Source organism: Phyllobates terribilis, unplaced genomic scaffold, assembly GCF_046119375.1.
Source record: "Phyllobates terribilis strain yellow unplaced genomic scaffold, ASM4611937v1 Scaffold_5__5_contigs__length_657084704, whole genome shotgun sequence".
NCBI lineage: Eukaryota > Metazoa > Chordata > Amphibia > Anura > Dendrobatidae > Phyllobates > Phyllobates terribilis.
The window spans coordinates 498,144,720-498,164,971 of NW_027362765.1; the positions used below are offsets into that span (position 1 = coordinate 498,144,720).

Genomic DNA, 20,252 nt, shown 5'->3' on the forward strand with positions numbered 1-20,252 from the left:
GATCTGTTTGAGCAGTTGATGAAAGGAACACATCAACACAGTAGAAATTTGATGGAAAATATCAGAAGCATCAACAGTTCTCATGCGTTTGCTTCATTTGGTGCCAACATTGCACCGCCCCCTGGATTCAGACCGTATTGTTTTAAAATTCACGGCCAGATCTACCACCGCACTGGAATACTTCACCCAGAAATAGGACAACCACCAAAATTTGCACAATTATACATCCTTGATACAAATGAGGCTATAGAACAAAGGATGTACCTGAAAAAAAAACCAAAAAGTGTGATGCTGAACTGATGAACCAAATTGCCGTACACTTACAAAAAATCAGCCCATTTGCTGCCACATATCGCATGCTAAAAGACGAAGCTGAGGAGGAACAGTGGGCTATACAAAATGGGACTGAAATGCATTCTATTGTCATGGCCATTAAACAAGAATGTAAACAGGATCCCCGACTTTACAACAAACCACGTGTAAGTGAGGTCAAATTTGTTTTTCAAAACGATGATGGAGAGCCTCCTTTTCAAAGGGATATATTAGTCCATCTTAAGCCAGACCAAAACAACCCTTTGGTTCCTAAGACCCAACGAATTAGCATTTTGCACAGCAACCTTGATGCTCTTCTGTATCCGCTATTCTTTCCAAGAGGTGATCAAGGGTGGCATGAAAACCTACACCAGCAAGGAACTTCAAGAAGAATTACACAACTGCAGTACTACAGTTTTCTTCTGTCTGTCCGAAATTACGTCAATCCTATTTTAAACGGTGGGAAACTGACACAACAGTACTTAGTCGACGCATACGTTAAAATTGAAGCTAATCATCTAAATTTCATACGAATTAACCAAAAACAACTTAAAGTTGAAGACTACTGCATTCTAAAAGAACATTTGCAAAAAAATCAATTCAAAAGGGAATTCCAATTGGAAAAACAGTAATTCTCCCGTCGTCGTTTGAAGGTAGCCCCCGCAACATGCAACAGCGTTATGAAGATGCAATGTCAATAGTAACAAAGTATGGAAGACCTGACATTTTTGTGACAATGACCTGTAATCCTAAATGGCCGGAAATTACCGAAAATCTAGAACCCTGGCAGCAAGTTGAACACAGGCCGGACTTAGTCGCACGCTTATTTTCACTGAAACTCAGCAGCCTTTTGAAAGACATCAAAAATGGGCTTTTTGGAACAGTCGTAGCAATGGTACACGTCATAGAGTTTCAGAAACGAGGTCTCCCACATCCGCATATACTAATTATCTTAGACGCGGATTCCAAGTTTCGCGCGGAGGAAGAAATCGACAACATAGTGTGGGCTGAAATTCCTAACCAAGAAAAGTATCCTGAACTGTATAATATTGTAGTCTCTCATATGGTTCATGGCCCATGCGGTGTAGCAAATCCAAAAAGTCCATGCATGGAAAACGGAAAGTGTACAAAAGGGTTTCCAAAGGAGTTCAAACAGCACACTGTTAAAGACTTGGATGGCTACCCATCCTACCGGCGACAACACATTGATAACATTGTTCGCAACACAAAAATTATAAGTAACTCATGGATAGTTCCATACAACCCGTACTTATCAAAACGCTACAACTGTCACATCAACGTAGAAATCTGTGCTTCAATAAAAAGTGTAAAATATCTTTTCAAGTACATCTACAAGGGGCATGACAAATTTAAAGTCGAAATACAACAGAAAACAGTCAATCACGATGAATCATCAACTTTTGTTGACTCAAGATATGTGAGTGCTCCAGAAGCTGCTTGGAGGATATTTGCGTTTCCAATGCATTCACAGTCCCATGCCATTATACGTTTAGCTATTCATTTACCAAATCAACAGCAGCTTTATTTCTTTGAAGATTCTCAAGTGAAAGATGTCTCAAAAACTTTAAGCACGACGTCAACATTAATGGAATGGTTTTTGCTGAACCAACGTGACAAAAACGCAAGGCAGTATTTGTATCGAGAGATTCTAGAGCATTACGTTTGGAATAAAACTTGGAAGCCAAGACAACGAGGACTTGGCAGAATAATTGGACGCATGTATACAGTTAGTGTCAAGGATCAAGAAAGATATTGCCTTCGGCTGTTACTACTGCATGTGAAAGGAGCTACAAGTTATGACTATTTGAAAACCGTTAACGGAGTATTGCACGATACATTTAAAGCTGCAGCTTTGGCTTCAGGACTTCTATTGGATGATACTGTGTGGAGACTTACTTTAGAAGATGCAGTTACCCTACATATGCCTAAGCAACTTCGTGAATTGTTTGCCTAAATCTGTGTATTTGACCGCCTACAAATCCAGCTCAACTTTGGACAAATTTCAAAGAACATATAATCGAGGATTACAGCTTACGTCTTCACAACAGAAGTGGAAATTGTCGAAATTGCGAATCTTATGCCATGCAAAATGTCTTACCACTGCATGGAAAAACATATTCAGACTTTAATTTGCCACAGCCTGCAAGTCAAGTTCCACACGTTCCAGAGTATGACGAAGCTTACGAATTATTGTTGGCAACAGAGAAGAGAAACTCCTTAAATAAACAACAGCGGATTGCATATGACACTATTGTGAGTGCTATAGAAAACCAAGCAGATGCAAGGCCAAAATGTTTCTTTATTGACGGTCCAGGAGGGAGCCGTAAAACATACCTCTATGAAGTTTTAATGCATCACGTTAGAGGGTTGGGAAAAGTCGTATTGCCATCGGCTACAACAGGTATTGCAGCAACCCTTTTACGAGGAGGTCGCACTATCCATTCAGTCTTTGGGATACCAATTCCAGTCAACAAAATCTCCATTCCCAGAATAAAACAAGACACATTTGCAGGAAGACAGTTAAACAACGCAAATCTTTTGATACTTGACGAGTGCACCATGGCACCCAAATACGCTTTGAGCTTTATTGACAGACTTCTGTGTGAAGTAATGACTACAAATGTTGCTGAAAAAAATGAAATTCTGTTTTGAGGTAAAGTTTTTGTCGTTGGCGGAGATTTTAGGCAATGCCTTCCAATCATTCCAAATGGAACAAGAACAGATGTTATCGAGTCCAGCTTAAAAATGGCTGACCTTTGGGAACAGTTTATTAAACTCCAACTAATTAACATGCAATTTTCTGACCGAGTACAGCAAGTGGCTTCTTAAACTTGGTAACGGTGAACTTGGCAACGAATACAACCTTGGAGAAGACATTATTGAAATACCAGAAGACATATTGTGCACTGACTGCATCGTAAGTGATGTTTTTGGACAATGCGTTGAAATAGATGTGAACGACCAAAGCAGTGTTGAGAGGGCGTTCTCCCATGCAATTCTTTGTCCCAAGAACGATGACGTGGCTCTGCTAAATTCTCGTGTGATGTTTAGAATGCCTGGAGAGTATAAGTTGTACAAAAGTGATGAATCAGTGGATGTAGACAATGAAGATGAACGAGAGCATTATCCAGTTGAATTTTTAAATAGTATTACGCCATCAGGAATGGCATCCCACAGACTACAACTCAAAGTTGGAACAATCGTAATGTTGCTGCGGAATCTAAATGCAAAAAATGGTCTATGTAATGGAACTCGCCTTATTGTTACTGGACTCCATTCCCACGTAATTCAAGCAACAGTGATCACTGGATCAGCAAAAGGAGACGAAGTGTTCATTTCACGCATTGATTTATGTCCTTCAGACACCGGTCTTCCATTTAGGCTTCGGCAGTTTCCAGTAAAACCAGCTTTTGCCATGACAATAAACAAGTCACAAGGTCAGACTCTACACCGTGTTGGCATATATCCACCGGAACCCCGTTTTTAGTCATGGACAACTCTACGTTGCATTTTCAAGAGTTAAAATGAGATCCAACGTCAAAGTGCAAGTTCTTCATACCCGTTTACTAGGAAAGTTGCTTATAGATAGTCAAAACGTATTCACAAAAAATGTGGTGTACAAAAATATTTTGGGTTGATATTGTTAACAAATATTATCTAGTGTCGATGTACTTCTTTCGTCCGATTTATTTAAATACAGTTATATAAACCATTACATGAATATCTATTTTGATGTTCTGTGTAATAATTTCGTTCAGTTGTATTAAGTTCTTTGAGCAATAAAATTTAATGTTAATGGATATATTTTACCCGTAAAATCCTGTGTATTCATTGCATTATTCTTAAATCTTCATAAATAAACTACATACATATTCTAGAATACCCGATGCGTTAGAATCGGGCCACCATCTAGTATATCTATAAATGCGTTAACGTGTCATGTGCTTATCCAACCAGTATTTTGGTTACAGACACAGGACATGCTGAAGCATATCTGTAGATGCACTATATTCTCTCTATAGTCTTTCTGCATATACCGTTATGATATATGGATTGTTTGTGGATTAAAATCACATTATTTTTCCAAGGAAGTGCAGTAAATAAGGAAGCAACACTTTATGATTTTAATGTTTCTTCTGCTCTCATGTGACAGCATGGAGCTGATTCAACAAAGAAGAACAGAGATGGTAACACTGCATTGGATCTGGTGAAGGATGGAGATACAGACATTCAGGATCTTCTCCGAGGAGATGCTGCCTTATTAGATGCTGCTAAACGAGGCTGTGTGGCTCGAGTTAAGAAACTGTGCACCCTGGAAAATGTCAACTGCAGGGATACACAGGGAAGGCACTCGACTCCTCTACATTTAGCTGGTCAGTATTGGTTAGCGTGACGCTTTCCTTATTTTAAGTAGCTGAGTATATGGTTGTTGGTGCTTTATCCCCCCAGAATCATGTCGTCTTCATATTTGTTGTAGCTAAATGATGTCTTACACTTTGTTTTACTTGACTTCCAGACAAGTACGAACAACTAAGACTGCAATGATACGGAAAGCATGACCAATTTTTTTTCTGTGTTTTTACCAGCCGGCTATAATAACCTAGAGGTTGCTGAATACTTGCTCCAACATGGCGCTGATGTAAATGCACAAGATAAAGGAGGACTCATCCCATTGCACAATGCAGCTTCTTATGGGGTATGTGTCCGAAGTATTCTGCTGTAGAGATTATTAATGACCATAATGTAGGCATGTATTCACATAGATGGGTACACGTTTAATCCATAGTACTTCTGCTCAATACCCATAAATTCTACTAATGCCGTATTTAGCCATGTTGGGTTTCTGTGAGGAGGTAAGTGCAAATCTGGATGTTGGTAATGCGGCTGATGTGATTTATCTGGACTTTGCAAAGGCATTTGATACTGGATCACATAGCAGCCTTATACTGAAGCTACAGAAGAAGGGACTGGGGGAACTATATGTAGAGGGGTAAGGAATTGGCAAATGATAGGAAATAAAGAATAGTCATAACTGGAACGTTCTCTAAATGGGATATAGTCAGCAGTGGGGACCGCTGGGATCTGTGCTAGGACTTTACTAATGATCTTGGGGATGGGATTGAGAGTAAAGTGTCAGTCTTTGCTGATGACACCAAACTATGTAGGATATTAAAATCTGATCTTGACATTATCATATTGCAGAAAGATCTGGATAAGATGATTGAATGGGCAAACACTTGGCAGATGAGGTTTAATGTAGATAAATGTAGAGTAATTCACCTAGGATGGGAGTATTCCTATTACTACATGTACATTAAATGGGAGTATACTCAGGACTACAGAACAGGAGAAGGACTTGGGTATTCTGGTTACAAGTAAGCTGAGCAGCAATACTCAATGTCAGGCAGCAGCAGCAAAAGCAAGCAAGATTTTAGGCTGTATAAAAAAGAGAAAAAAATCCTGTGATCCCAATGTACTGTTGCCCTTTATAAATCACTGGTGAGGCCACATCTGGAATATGGGATCCAGTTTTGGGCTCCACATTTTAAAAAGCATATTCAGAAGTTAGTCAGTTCAAAGGCGGTAACTAAATTATTACAAGGGATGGAAGGCCTCTCATATGATAAGAGGTTGGAAAGTTGAGCTTGTGTAGCTTAGAAAAACAACGCCTCAGAGGGGATCCCATTTACATGCATAAATGTGTGTGGCCAGTACAAAGGACTGGCACATGACTTATTCTTTCCAAAAGACCATACTAAGGACCAGGGGGCACTCATTACAGATGGAAGAAAGGCGATTCTGGCACCTAAACAGGAAAGGGTTCTTTACAGTCAGAGCAGTCAGGCTGTGGAATGCCGACCACAAGAGGTAGTGATGGCCGACATAACAGCCTTTATACAAGAGACTGGATGATTTCCTCGATACACACAACATTGTGGGTTACAGTTAAATTAGTGACAAAATGTACAGTTGGTGTAGAAAGGTTGAACTTTATGGACCTGGGTCTTTTTTCAACCTATGTAACTATGTAAACCAGTTCTGTAAAGTGACAGTGTACACATATTTTACTAGTTGACAGCATTTGAGTTCCAGCTCCTCTCCAGATATTCCCATTGTGGCAGAGCTGCTTCAAACTAGTGTGAAATTGCCTAAAGTTGCAACATTTTTGTACAACTCTGACTTTTTTTGCGCAATAACATTTTTAAACCTTTTACCACTGTATTTTTGCAGAAAAGCTTTGATGAATCTCCCTCGTAGTATGTGAATTAAATGGTTTCTAGCTATAGCAGTCTATGGTACCTGTATGTATTTGTGTTGTACTAACCAGCCGAGATGTTCTTGTTTACAGCATGTGGACGTGGCCGCTTTGCTTATAAAATACAATGCATGTGTTAATGCCACTGACAAGTGGGCTTTCACACCACTGCATGAAGCCGCTCAGAAAGGAAGAACGCAGCTGTGTGCCCTGCTCTTAGCACACGGGGCAGACCCTACTCTGAAAAATCAAGAGGGACAAGCCTCCTTAGACTTGGTTGGAGTAAGTATTCGTTAATAACATTAAAGGGGTTGTCCACTACTATTAGTAATTGGCCATTTTATTTTTATGTTGACAATAAGCATCTTTGTAAAAACTTACATCACGTGACCACCAGCTGCAGCCAGCTCTGACATCCGCTGGTGTCACGTCAAGTTCCGGCTGCAGCCGGTGGTGACTAAATTCTGCGTTCCACGGCGAGTGATGGGCTGTGGGCGGGGCTACCCCGCGCGTCACACCCAGCATCCACCGCGTGCTCTCCCTCTCATTCATTGGGGTGTGATTTGCGGGGTAACACCCACCAACAGCCCAGCATCCACCGGGGGGGGGCGCGTCACTGATGTCACGCTTCACTTGACGTGACCTCAGCGGGGGGGGGGGGTCACTTGATGCCTGTGAGCGGCCAAGGATAGCGCCACTCACAGGCAGTAACTGCAAAGCAAGGTATTTACAAAGATACTTATTTTCAACAGAAAAATAGAATGGGTTGTCCACTACTTTTAATATTTGGCCATTTAATTATTCTGTGTGTTCCTCAGAAAATGACAGCATTTTATAAGAAGCTTCTACTTTGAAAATGCCTTGAGTTCTTCACTACTTTTTAGCTCAACTAAAGATTGCCTTGTGTTGTGCTCTTCCCCTTTAGGGTATGTTCACACAAGGCTTTTTTTCAGCGTTTTTTATGCAAATTTTCAGCTTCTTTTTACAGTACTAGCAAAGTCTTAAGATTTCAGAAATCTCATGTACACAGTTTGTTTTTTTTTTGTCCTTAGTATTTTGTGCTTTGCATGTTTTTTTGCACAATAGAGCGTGTCATTTCTTTTAGCGTTTTTTTTCAGCTTTTTTCACCCATTAAAAGCAATGGGTAGTGCAAAAAAAGCTGAAAAAATGTCTAGTGTGAACGTTTTGTTGCATTATTAATGGAAAAAAGCAAGTACATCAGTATGTGAAACCCATTATTTTTGTGATTTTACCATCTTGTCTTGGTCACCTGAGATGGCAGTTTGGATTAGTACAGTTTAATTAAATTAGTGATGAGTACAAAGTGAACATTAACTGCCCCCAAGGTGTGAGATTGAACAATACTTGTGGCCCAGGGAGGTGTGAAATTGAACAATGCCTGAGCAACTCAATGCAGAATAAAGTGTGAAAGTAAATAGTGTCCTGCAAACTCAATGCACTGCCAATGTCTTGGGTAAACTATTCCTGAACAATTAACCTCCCCTGCTTACATTTGTAATGTGTATTTTTTCATGAACATATGTTTTGCATTGGTTCATGCTTCTGTGGTAGAAGCAAAGCTGAACTTTGGGATCCTGAAAAACACACACAAAAAAATGCACCAAAGCCTGCGTTTTTGACCCTGCTTCTTTCCTGCCAAGAGAGCACGTGTTGCTGCAGAAAAAAACGCACTAATAATGCCCTGTGTGAACTTACCCTTACTATTTAGCTATCAACCAATAATTTTACATCACAAACGTGTGATCTCTTTTTTTGCGCTTTACATCCAAGAAACTGCATGTCTGCTAATTGTATTGTTTGGTTACTCAGGCTGATGACGTCCGAGCCCTCCTGACAGCAGCTATGCCCTCCGCTGCTCTACCAACGTTTTATAAACCTCAAGTGGTAAATGTTTCCCAGCCCACCAACCCATCAGCGGCAGCGGTGTCATCTGCGCCCTCCAGTCCGCCAACTCTCTCTGCTGCCAGCAGCTTGGACAACTTAGCTACAAGCTTCCCTGATGCACCATCAGAAAGTAATGGCATTGCTGAGGGAGCTGTCGGTATAGAGAGAAAAGAAGGTAAATGGCTGTGCAAATAATGCTGGTAAAGATACTTTGGTTACAGGGATTGTCCAACCAGACAAAAAGAGGATTCCGTGCGGTTCCAATTAAATTGGTTATGCTCTCTCATGTACTTATTCCTATGATAGCTGGAGCGATCGTTCTGCATGTGGACACCACTCCTTTTATTGTTTATAGGACTGCGTGAGGTGGCCAGGTGCTGTACTGTGTGTCTGGCAGTCCGGTACACAAGGAATGGGGTGGATATGTGTATACAGCATTGTGGCCCACTTCAAAGGTGACACTTCAGAGCCCCGTTGTCCAGATCAGTGGACCCCAGATAGGCGATTCCTTACATCCTTGGTTAGATCCCTGTAATAACTAGTACTGTACAGATTGCTATCATATGCCTTGCACTCTTTAGACTTTGTTACATAGATGATGATGCAAGTGTTTTTGTTTTTTTTTTTTTCCTTGAAGTATCTGGCATGGATCTCAGTATCAATCAGTTTTTGAGGAATCTTGGACTTGAGCACTTAATTGACATCTTTGAGAGAGAGCAGGTAAGTTAATAAGCCCAGTGTTGTACCGTTACCAGTTGAAAGCTTCTACAATGGCAATGATTTTTTGCTCTCATTAAAGGGGCAGTATAATGCTAGTAAATTAGGGAATACTCAGATGTTGAAATGGTTTGTCCCATCTTCTTAGTCAGCAATGTACCCCTCCCAGCATCCCACTTGCCAGAGAACAGTGCACTTCTGATTGTCATTTCGTCCTTGCTGTGCCACTGGCCCGAACTGCATGCAGAGGACGCTTTTGTTCTGCAGCATCAAAGACTCGTTCAGTCCAGTGATCTGCACTCCTTCAGAGCAGAACTTACCAGCTCTATTGGAAAGAGTTTGTAAGCACTGTACTCTTCGCCATTTAGATCGGCCACTGCTGATAGACTGCAGAGGTGGTCAGTAACCTAGGCAAAGAGCTTTACGCAATAAAATTAAAAAGTCCTCAGTTCACTGAGAACAGATACTATTTTTAATGAAAGGTAAATTGCAAAGCTGCTTGTTTTTACATGCATTTTGCAATTTTAACCATTTGAGATTGTCCACTACTTTGTCACTGATGACCTATCCATAGGCTAGGTTATTAATGTCTGATTGACAGTGGTCCGACATCGGGCACCCCCGCCGATCAGCTGGTGTCTGTTGCCGCCGGCCAATAGTACTGGCTTGCGGAGCTGCTCCGTCTTCAGATAGTGACCGCCGCAGGGTACTACACAGCCACCTCCTATTCAAATCAATAGGAGGCGGATGTGTAGGACCCTGCCTCGGCCACTATCGGGAGACTGCCAGCAATGCAGTTGAGTATTTGCGTCCGACATCAGCTGATCGGCGGGGGTGGCGGGTGTCAGACCCCGGCCGATCAGACATTGATGACCTATCCTAAGGATAGGTCATCAGTGATAAACTAATGGACAATCTCTTTAAGCCCCGAGGGTGGTTTGCACGTTAATGACCAGGCCAATTTTTACAATTCTGACCACTGTCACTTTGAGGTAATTACTCTGGAACGCTTCAACGGATCCCCCTGATTCTGAGATTGTTTTTTCGTGACATATTGTACTTCATGATTGTGGTAAAATTTCTTCAATATCACTTGCGTTAATGTGTGAAAAAAAAACGGAAATTTGGCGAAAATTTAGCAATTTTCAAAATTTGAATTTTTATGCCCTTAAATCATAGAGATATGTCACACAAAAGAGTTAATAAATAACATTTCCCACATGTCTACTTTACATCAGCACAATTTTGGAACCAACATTTTTTTTTGTTAGGGAGCTATAAGGGTTAAAAGTTGACCAGCGATTTCTCATTTTTCCTACAAAATTTACAAAACCATTTTTTTAGGGACCACATCACATTTGAAGTCACTTTGAGAGGTCTTTATGACAGAAAATACCCAAAAGTGACACCATTCTAAAAACTGCACCCCTCAAGGTGCTCAAAACCACATTCAAGAACTTTATTAACCCTTCAGGTGCTTCACAGGAATTTTTTGAATGTGGAAGAAAAAAATGAACATTTAACTTTTTTCACAAAAATGTTACTTTTTTTTTTTTTATTTTCAGAGGTAACAAGAAAAAATGGACCCCAAAATTTGTTGTGCAATTTCCCCTGGGCACACAGATACCCAATATGTAGGGAAAAAACACTGTTTGGGCGCACGGCAGGGCTCTGAAGGGAAGGAGCGCCATTTGACTTTTTGATTGTAAAATTTGCTTGAATAATTAGCGGACGCCATGTTGTGTTTGGAGAGCCCCTGTGTGCCCAAACATTGGAGCTCCCCCACAAGTGACCCCATTTTGGAAACTAGACCCCCCCAAGGCACTTGGAACCCCCAGGTGTTTCACAAATTGATTCATAAAAATGAAAGTGTTTTTTTTTCACTTTTTCATTTTTACGAATCAATTTGTGAAGCACCTGGGGTTCCAAGTGCTCACTATGCATCTAGATAGGTGCCTTGGGGGGTCTAGTTTCCAAAATGGAGTCACTTGTGGGGGAGCTCCAATGTTTGTGCACGCAGTAGCTCTCCAAACGCAACATGGCGTCCGCTAACAATTTGAGCCGATTTTCCATTCAATTTGCTAGCGGACACCATGTCGCGTTTGGAGAGCCCCTGTGTGCCCAAACTTTGGAGCTCCCCCACAAGTGACCACATTTTGGAAACTAGACACCCCAAGGCACCTATCTAGATGCATAGTGAGCACTTGGAACCCCCAGGTGCTTCACAAATTGATTTGTAAAAATGAAAAAGTGAAAAAAAAAACACTTTTTCATATTTATGAATCAATTTGTGAAGCACCTGGGGGTTCCAAGTGCTCACTATGCATCTAGATAGGTGCCTTGGGGGGTCTAGTTTCCAAAATGGGGTCACTTGTGGGGGAGCTCCAATGTTTGGGCACACAGGGACTCTCCAAATGCAACATGGTATCCGCTAACAAATTGTTGGCTCAAATTGTTAGCGGACATCATGTTGCGTTTGGAGAGCCCGTGATGTGCCTAAACAGTGGAGCTCCCCCACAAGTGACCCCATTTTGGAAACTATACCCCTCAAGGATTTTATTAAGGTGTATAGTGAACATTTTGAACCCAGAGGTACGACACAGAATTTGTTTACATTAGGTCATCATATTGAATAAGTTGTCATTAGTCTTGAGCGCAAGTGCTCGCTACTTGAGTTTGCATCGGGTGCTCAGGTATGCACCATGTACAGCGTGTGCTCGAGAACATGCTCGAGTCCCTGCTCCGCATGTTTCACGGTTATTAGACACCCAAAAAAAAAACATGCGGGGATCGCTCGTGCATGGCAGGCAATCCCCGTAAAGTTTTTTGGCCGCGAAGCATATGGGGCAGAGACTCGAGCATGTCACTCAAATACCCACGATACTCAATGCATACCATAGCACCCGATGCAAACTCAAGTAGCGAGCACTTGCGCTCAACAGTAGTCTCCATATCGTCATCTTTTTTCTTACTTTTGAAAAAAATCCCAACCCTAAACCCAACCCCAGCCCTAACCGTAGCACAGCCCTAACCGTAGCACAGCCCTAACCGTAGCACAGCCCTAACCGTAGCACAGCCCTAACCGTAGCACAGCCCTAACCGTAGCACAGCCCTAACCGTAGCACAGCCCTAACCGTAGCACAGCCCTAACCGTAGCACAGCCCTAACCCCAGAGTTTATTTTTGACACCGTTCCTCGTGCGGTATAAGTGATTAGACGACTTTATTCTTCGGGTCGGTGTGATTACAGCAATACCAGAATCATATGGGGTTTTTATGACTGACAGCTGTCACACACAAAAATACGCATTTTTTGTAAAATCTAGTTTTTGCATCGCCATATTTTGAGAGCTATAATTTTTCCAGATTTTGGCAGATAGTCATGTGACGGTTCGTTTTTTGCGGGATGAGTTGACGTGGTTATTGGTGCCATTTTCAGGCACGTGACGTTTTTTGATCGCTTTCTATTCCGATTTTTGGGAGGCAGAATAAACAAAAACCAACAATTCAGGAATTGGTTTTTTTTGTTTTTTTGTTTTTTTTTATTCTGTTCCGCGTGTGGTAAAAGTGATAAGGCAGCTTTATTCTTCGGGTCAGTACGTTTACAGTGGTACCACATTTATATCGTTTTTCTATGTTTTGCACTTTTACATAATAAAAGCAATTTTATAGAAAAAAATATTTTTTAGCATAGCTTTATTCTGAGAGCTATAACTTTTTTATTTTTCGGCTGATGGAGCTGTATGGTGGCTTGGTTTTTGCGGGACGAGATGACGTTTTCAGCGGTACCATTTTTATATATATTCGTCTTTTTGATCGCGTGTTATTCCATTTTTTATTTGGCGGTATGGTGATAAAGCATTGTTTTTTGCTTCGTGTTTTTTTTACCGTGTTCACTGAAGGGGTTAACTAGTGGGACAGTTTTATAGGTCAGGTTGTTCCGGATGCGGCGACACCAAATATGTGTACTTTTGTTTTTTTTGTTTTTTTTATAATATTTATTGATGGGTACATTATATTTTTATTTTTGGTGGATTATTTTATTTATTTATTTTTTTTTATATTTTTGCAATTTTTTTTTTTTTCACTTACTGACAGTTTTTATACTTTATTACTTTGTCCCACTCTGGGACTTTCACTTTTTTTTCTCTGATCGCCTGCATGGCACAGGAATGCAGCACCATCCCTGTGTCATACAGGCTATCAGTGCTGCACAGTGAGAAGATTGTTTGGAGATGCACTGCGCATGTCCAAACAATCTTCCTGCTGTCTGGTGACCCGGATGTTGTCATGACGACATCGGGTCGTCATGGCAACACACGGGAAGCCTTTGCAGACAGCGCTGGAAGCCGGAAGAGGAGGTGAGTATCTGCGATCACCTCCCCTTGCCCCCGCAATGCTGCGATCGACTTCGATCGCAGCATCGCAGGGGTTAATGTGCTGGGAGCGGTGCAGGACCGCTCCCTGCACATAGTACCGGGTGTCAGCTGTGACAATCAGCTGACACCCGGCGGCGATCGCGCCCGCACAGCCTGTGTGCGCGCGCGATCGCGATGACGTACTAATACGGGTCTGGCTCTTAAGTCCCAGGGCACAGACGCGTATTAGTACGTCAGATGTTATTAAGGGGTTAAAGAACTTGAGAATAACCCTTTAAGTAAAACATAAGATCCTTGTTCTTATTGAGCCGCCTAAAGCTATATTTATTGTACTCTGGTTATATAGCGCTATTAATTCCACAACGCTTTACATACATTATCCCCATTGGGGCTCACAATCTAAATTCCTTATCAGTATGTATTTGGAGTGTGGGAGGAAACTGGAGAACCCGGAGGAAACCCCCGCAATCACGGGGAGAATATACAATCTCCTTGCAGATGTTGTCCTTAGTGAGATTGGATCACTGGACCCCAGTGCTGCAAGGCTTCAGTGCTAACCACTGAGCCACCGTGCTGCCCTGTATAGTACAAAACTGCTATAAGATATGATGTCCAAATTGTGACAGTTGTGTAGAGGAAATGTAAAAGGAGCGCAGCAGTGTGCTTTGTGCTGCCAAGTTCAGTTCTTCCAGCTGCTCTTTCCTTATTGTATTCTACATTCTCTGTCCGCTCTGCTTACAGATAACACTAGATGTTTTAATTGAAATGGGACATAAAGAATTCAAGGAAATCGGAATTAATGCATATGGGCACAGACATAAAATCATAAAAGGCGTGGAGAGGCTGATATCAGGCCAACAAGGTAACATTTATACCTTTTTGTTCCTTTTTTTTTTATCCAATAAAATATTTAAAGTAATATGGACTCCTACAACAATGAGCTGATGACGTTCAGTTTTGATCAAAGTCCACCCTTGTGTTCATGTATTGATGTACTTCACAGATCTAAAGCAGCAGTGAGTCCTCTGTACTATTGGTTTTGATATTTTTACCTTTTTAATAGTCCATTTAGTTTTTTCTAGTTTCTGTAAACGCTAATGACAGTGTATGTGATGTAAAGGTTTTGCATTCATTGATTTATGATTTTGCTTGGATTTCCAGGTTTGAATCCATACTTGACACTGAATACATCTAACAGTGGGACTATATTAATCGACCTTGCTCCAGATGATAAGGAATTTCTATCTGTGGATGAAGAGGTATTGGTTTGTTCATGATCCTCCCATTCATCCCTCTTTCTTAATTTGGGGTTCCAGGGTCGCTTCTGGCAGAGGCAGGAGCGGGGCGATGGCTGCGGGCCCCAGGCCGGTAGGACGAGGTGCTTGATGGTGCTGGGGCTCCGCCAACATTTTGTGAAAGCCCGGAGCCCTGCACTTTACATACTTTCTTATGCGGTGGACTCAAGGAAAATGGCCGCTGGAGGCGGCGCATGCGCAGATTGAGATATTTGCTCCCAAGATCTCAATTGTGCATGCACCGCCTCTGGCAGACATTTTTCCAGAGTCCACTGCTTTACAGAGTATGGAAGGTGCAGGGCTCTGGGCTTTCACAAAATGCCGGCGGAGCCCTCGCACTGCCGAGCACCTCGTCCTACCGGCCTGGGGCCTGTAGCCATCGCCGCACTCCTTCCTCCGCCAAACACCCTGTCCCACCACCCTGGAGCCCGCAACATCTCCTGCCTCCGCCAGCAGCGACTTTGCCACCTGGGACCCTGCTTCACCGCCGCCGTCCTTCCTCCCCCACCCCTCCCAGGTAAGCTACCGTAAAAGCGGATAATAATATGCACCACCATTTTATTAAAACTTTTTTTTTTTCCTATTTTCCTTTCCAAAATTTGGGGTGTCTTATCCGCAAAATACGGTACATATATAAGATATTAGTAACTTACAAAAAATATATGTGAAGTCTCCTGCATTGAGTGACTCAAGATGCAGCGCAATCTTACCTGCCTGTTATGGCTACAGGAGCACCATGTAAGCCCTGTCGTGATACAAGACGACGATGCTGGCAGTGGGTTATTGGGGCAGAGTTTTCTTCCATTACTAAGTACTGTCCAGAACTTGTTTGGGCCACACTAGTTATTAGTAGTTATTAATGAAGTAAAACTTGCTATAAAGTGTCTTCTAAAAATATATATTATTTGATTTTTAGATGCAGAGCACGGTCCGGGAACATCGAGATGGGGGCCACGCAGGTGGAGTTTTTAACAGATACAATATCCTAAAGGTAAGGCGATGCCTATTCAGCAGCTTTGTGCGCCATGTAGACCTGGTTGATTATAAGGTAATGTATAGTAACTGTCGTTTCCTGGAAATGTGTAGATTCAGAAGGTATGCAATAAAAAGCTCTGGGAGAGGTACACCCACCGCAGAAAAGAAGTTACAGAGGAAAACCATAATCACGCTAATGAAAGAATGCTTTTTCACGGTAAGTCGCCGCAGTGTCATGTAACTTGTCTCTCTGGGGAACGTGAAGAACATATCAGAAGGTGATGGATTACCGTCCAGATCTGCTGCCACGACCTCTTGGTGTGAAATATACAATCGCATCACTGCAGGTGCAAGAAAATGTTATTAATGAGCATATGACAGGTGTGGATTAATGAGTGGTAAACACCTCCAGACAGCATTTCTAGTTTATTTTGAAGCATTTTCTACGTCAGCTAATTTATTTTGCCATTGATTAATTTCTTCTGTTTGTCCTCAGTCTCAACAATGGTAGATTATAGGAAGGCAGACGCTAAGGGGGCGATTCATTAAGGTGCTTACCCCAGAAATCTGGCGTAAACATCTTGATAAGTCACTATATTTTAGCACAACTCAACAGTTGCCCAAAAGTATTGCGATTTTTGGCATTTCTGCGCCAGTTCTGGCCAGCTACGCTACTGTGAGCGTTAATGTGATGAGTACAAAACTGTTTCCACTGGCTGCCAGCTAGTCCACGTGGAGGCACCACACCAATGGTTCCAATAAAGGATTTTAAATCTCTTTTTATTAAATTCTTGTCTGTTACAAATTAAAATCTTTTTAAAATATTTTAATTTGTAACAGACAAGAATTTAATAAAAAGAGATTTAAAATCCTTTATTGGAACCATTGGTGTGGTGCCTCCACGTGGACTAGCTGGCAGCCAGTGGAAACAGTTTTGTACTCCGCATCACTTGGATTCCTGATCCCAGTGATCTACGGTTGTGCAGCAGCTGGTACATACTTACATTAAGTTGCAAGTTGCAACCTGCTAAGGTGAGTGCATTTTCAATATTTTTGCACTGCTTTTAATCAGCTAGAGCCCTATGTTGCTCATTATTTTTCCAGTAATTTTATTTTGCTACTGTGAGTGTAATGTGGGTCGGGAGTGGTCATGCTAGCCTGTCAAATTCATCATAAGATACGCCACTAAATTGGCTTATCCATGCCCCTATTCTCTTTCACCCCTCCGTTGTCGACATCATACATTCTATTGATTGCAAACTCTCACACATGCGAGTTACTTCCTGGCACGGCGCATGCGCTGTTTTATTTTCTCTTGGTGAGACCTCCATGTCCTGAATTGCAGCTCCTTAAAAGTCCTTTGCCGGTGCCCCTGAAGACTGCAGATCGCCTTGTTCCTGGAGGATAGGTGGAGACGTGTTAGGGTTTCGGAGGTTGCCACTGTTGCCTCGTTGTGTCCTTGCAGGGGCAGTACATAGGGCCTGGCAGTGACGACACTACATGAATATTCATTACCCAGGGAAGTGCGCAGCTGAGAAGTAGACGGTCACAGTGATAACAGCATCTAATGCATCTTTTTACAGAGGACGGGGGAGAATAGAGAGAAAACGAATGCATGAATGGAAACAGCTTCACCAGAAGAATCGCATGATTTTTATCAATTATATATTGATTTTTGACCTGACAGATTCCCTTTCATAAAAATGTCCCAGCTTGACTTCATATTTTCCAAATGTCCTATTATGACAATTTGACATTTGCTCTGCAATGATTTGGCTGATCTGCAAATTCAATTGTTCTAATTGAATTTGCTTATGCTACAACTTTTGGTAACTTACAAAGAGTTAAATAGACGCCTGTTGGCATAGGATGCACCAAATGTATTAAGATGTGCCCTTCTGTTCAGACTTGTAGTGCATCTTGTCTGTCCGTACACCACAAACTGAAATCTGTACAATGTCTGAAATAATTGTCATAAATTATATAGTAAACTGGTCGGGTCGCATTCTCTTGTGCCCCTCCTGCTGCGTAGATAGTGTCCGTAAAAGTAGAGAGCGCTACTAAATAAAAAAAAAAAAAAAAGTCACAAATTTTGGCGACAAATAGTCATGCGCCAAAATATACCACCATTTTCTGTCTCAAAACTGGCTGAAATAGCATCATTAACCCTTGCCACTGATTATGATGTGCTTAATCTTTCACAGGTTCTCCATTCGTAAATGCCATTATTCACAAGGGGTTCGATGAAAGGCACGCTTACATTGGTGGCATGTTCGGAGCTGGCATTTACTTTGCCGAAAACTCATCAAAAAGCAACCAGTATGTTTATGGCATTGGCGGAGGGACAGGATGCCCAGTTCACAAGGACCGGTCTTGTTACATTTGCCATAGGTGGGTGCACTTTTGGGTAGTGTAACAGTAAGGACGGTATTGTGGTTCATTTGTAGAAGTTTTCTTATTGACTACACTTGGAGGAATAATGTATAATAAACATATAATGAATAGTTGATTTATTTGTTAAAAAAAATAGTGTACAACAGAAAATAAAATAAAATTGGACACCCAGTTAATCACAATGTGCTATTAGTTTTTCCTCCAGTAGAGGGCAGCCTTATCTTGGTTCAGATTAAATGTTAAAGTCCTCATGTAAAGAAAATGTCACAGCTCAAGATAAGACGGCTCCAGCACATGTTGGAGATGCCGATACTGCTGGGAGGAGAGCACTTTCCAGGTTCTGTTTCACCCACACAAGCCCAATAAATGTGGACCTGTGGTCACCTCTCTTCTACAAATGGAGGACACTGGACCTTTAATGCTTGTAGTGGGGAAACGCATTTTAGTCTGTGTGTGAAAAAAGTCATTCACCTCCATATTTCTGTATATTACGCTTCAGTCATTAATTGACAGAGTGTAGATAATGAGCCGGTCACTTGCATCTAACATCCATTTCTGACCACACAAATGATCTTCTAGACGAATGTGTAAAAGTTCCCACACACTTACATTACGATCTTGTAGAAAGTCTTCCCAGAAAAGTGGAAGCCATTATATAAGCCTTCATTTTAATAAATGTAGATTTATGTCTTTAAAATCCCTTAAGGTGTAAAGTGTAGGTGTCCCAAGACTTTTGTCCTTCGGTGGATCTCACACCATTTTGTTTTTGTTCACACAGACAGCTGCTATTTTGTCGAGTGACATTGGGGAAATCTTTCCTTCAGTTCAGTGCAATGAAGATGGCTCATTCTCCTCCTGGCCATCACTCGGTCACTGGCCGGCCAAGTGTCAACGGGCTAGCTCTAGCAGAGTATGTGATCTACAGGGGAGAGCAGGTAATTGTCTCACTGTCCCTGTGCTTTAAAGTGACTGTCAGCACAGAATGACTGCTCAGACCAAGTATAGGCACTCTGTGCTTCACGCCGTGGACAATCATTTCTATTCACCTTCCCACCTGCTTGGTTTCCATCTATCTCCTCCTTTCTCTGGCCCTATGAAGCCAGAGCTGTCAATCAAAGAAGAGGGGGATGGAGATTGAGGGAAAACTAGCAGGTGGGAAGGTGTATATAAATTATTGGCTGTGCCATGGTGCACCAAGCGGCTGGACTTAGTTTGGACAGTCATCCTGTGCTGAGAGTCTCTTTAAGCTGTATTCTGTAGATGTTTGATGTCAGACAGGTCTTTTGTTATAGGTATTGTATGTTGAGCGATTTCTCTGAGGGAATTATATCTTTCTGCAGTGAAGGAAGGAGATGATTACATTAAGAGTAAAATGTTACGCTTCACCCCCCAGCCTGTTTTCACCTTCCTGATCAGGCCAAAGTTTACAATTCTGACCACTGTCACTTTATGTGGTAACAACTGTGGAACGCTGCAACGTATTCCAGTGATTGAGGCTGTTTGTTAGTGACATGTACTTTATGTTAATGACAAATTTAAGTCAAATGCTTATTGCTTTTTTTTTTTTTTTTTTTTTTTTTTTTTTTTTTTTATAGTTAGAAGGGTTAAAAGTTTATCAGCAATTTCTCATTTTTCTAACAAAATTTTCAAAACCACTTTCTTTAGGGACCACATCACATTTGAAGTGACTTTGAGGGACCTATATGACAGAAAATACATAAGTGACAGCATTTTCAAAACTGCACCTCTTAAAGTGATCAAAATCACATTCAAGAAGTTTATTAACCCTTCAGGTGCTTTACATGAATTAAGGCAATGTGAAAGGAAAAAAACATTTTAATTTTTCCCACAAAAATGTTATTTTAGCCCCAAAATTAGCATGTTTACAAGGGTAACAGGAAAAAATGAACCATACAATTTGTTGTGCAATTTCTCCTGAGTATGCCGATACCCCATATGTGGTTGAAAACTACTGCTTGGGTGCATGGCAGAGCTAGGA

General features: G+C 41.6%; 1 protein-coding gene across 2 annotated transcripts in view; it reads left to right on the forward strand.

The window, feature by feature from the left end:
- Nucleotides 1-20,252, forward strand: part of TNKS2 (tankyrase 2) — a 68,647-nt gene that overhangs the window by 39,862 nt on the left and 8,533 nt on the right. For both annotated transcript variants that reach the window (XM_073685560.1, XM_073685561.1), the window contains exons 16-26: nucleotides 4,487-4,706; nucleotides 4,920-5,029; nucleotides 6,683-6,871; nucleotides 8,420-8,669; nucleotides 9,132-9,214; nucleotides 14,331-14,451; nucleotides 14,751-14,848; nucleotides 15,801-15,875; nucleotides 15,971-16,076; nucleotides 18,064-18,250; nucleotides 19,032-19,188. In XM_073685560.1, coding sequence (XP_073541661.1) covers nucleotides 4,487-4,706; nucleotides 4,920-5,029; nucleotides 6,683-6,871; nucleotides 8,420-8,669; nucleotides 9,132-9,214; nucleotides 14,331-14,451; nucleotides 14,751-14,848; nucleotides 15,801-15,875; nucleotides 15,971-16,076; nucleotides 18,064-18,250; nucleotides 19,032-19,188 — 1,596 coding nt within the window. The remainder of the gene's footprint in view (nucleotides 1-4,486; nucleotides 4,707-4,919; nucleotides 5,030-6,682; nucleotides 6,872-8,419; nucleotides 8,670-9,131; nucleotides 9,215-14,330; nucleotides 14,452-14,750; nucleotides 14,849-15,800; nucleotides 15,876-15,970; nucleotides 16,077-18,063; nucleotides 18,251-19,031; nucleotides 19,189-20,252) is intronic.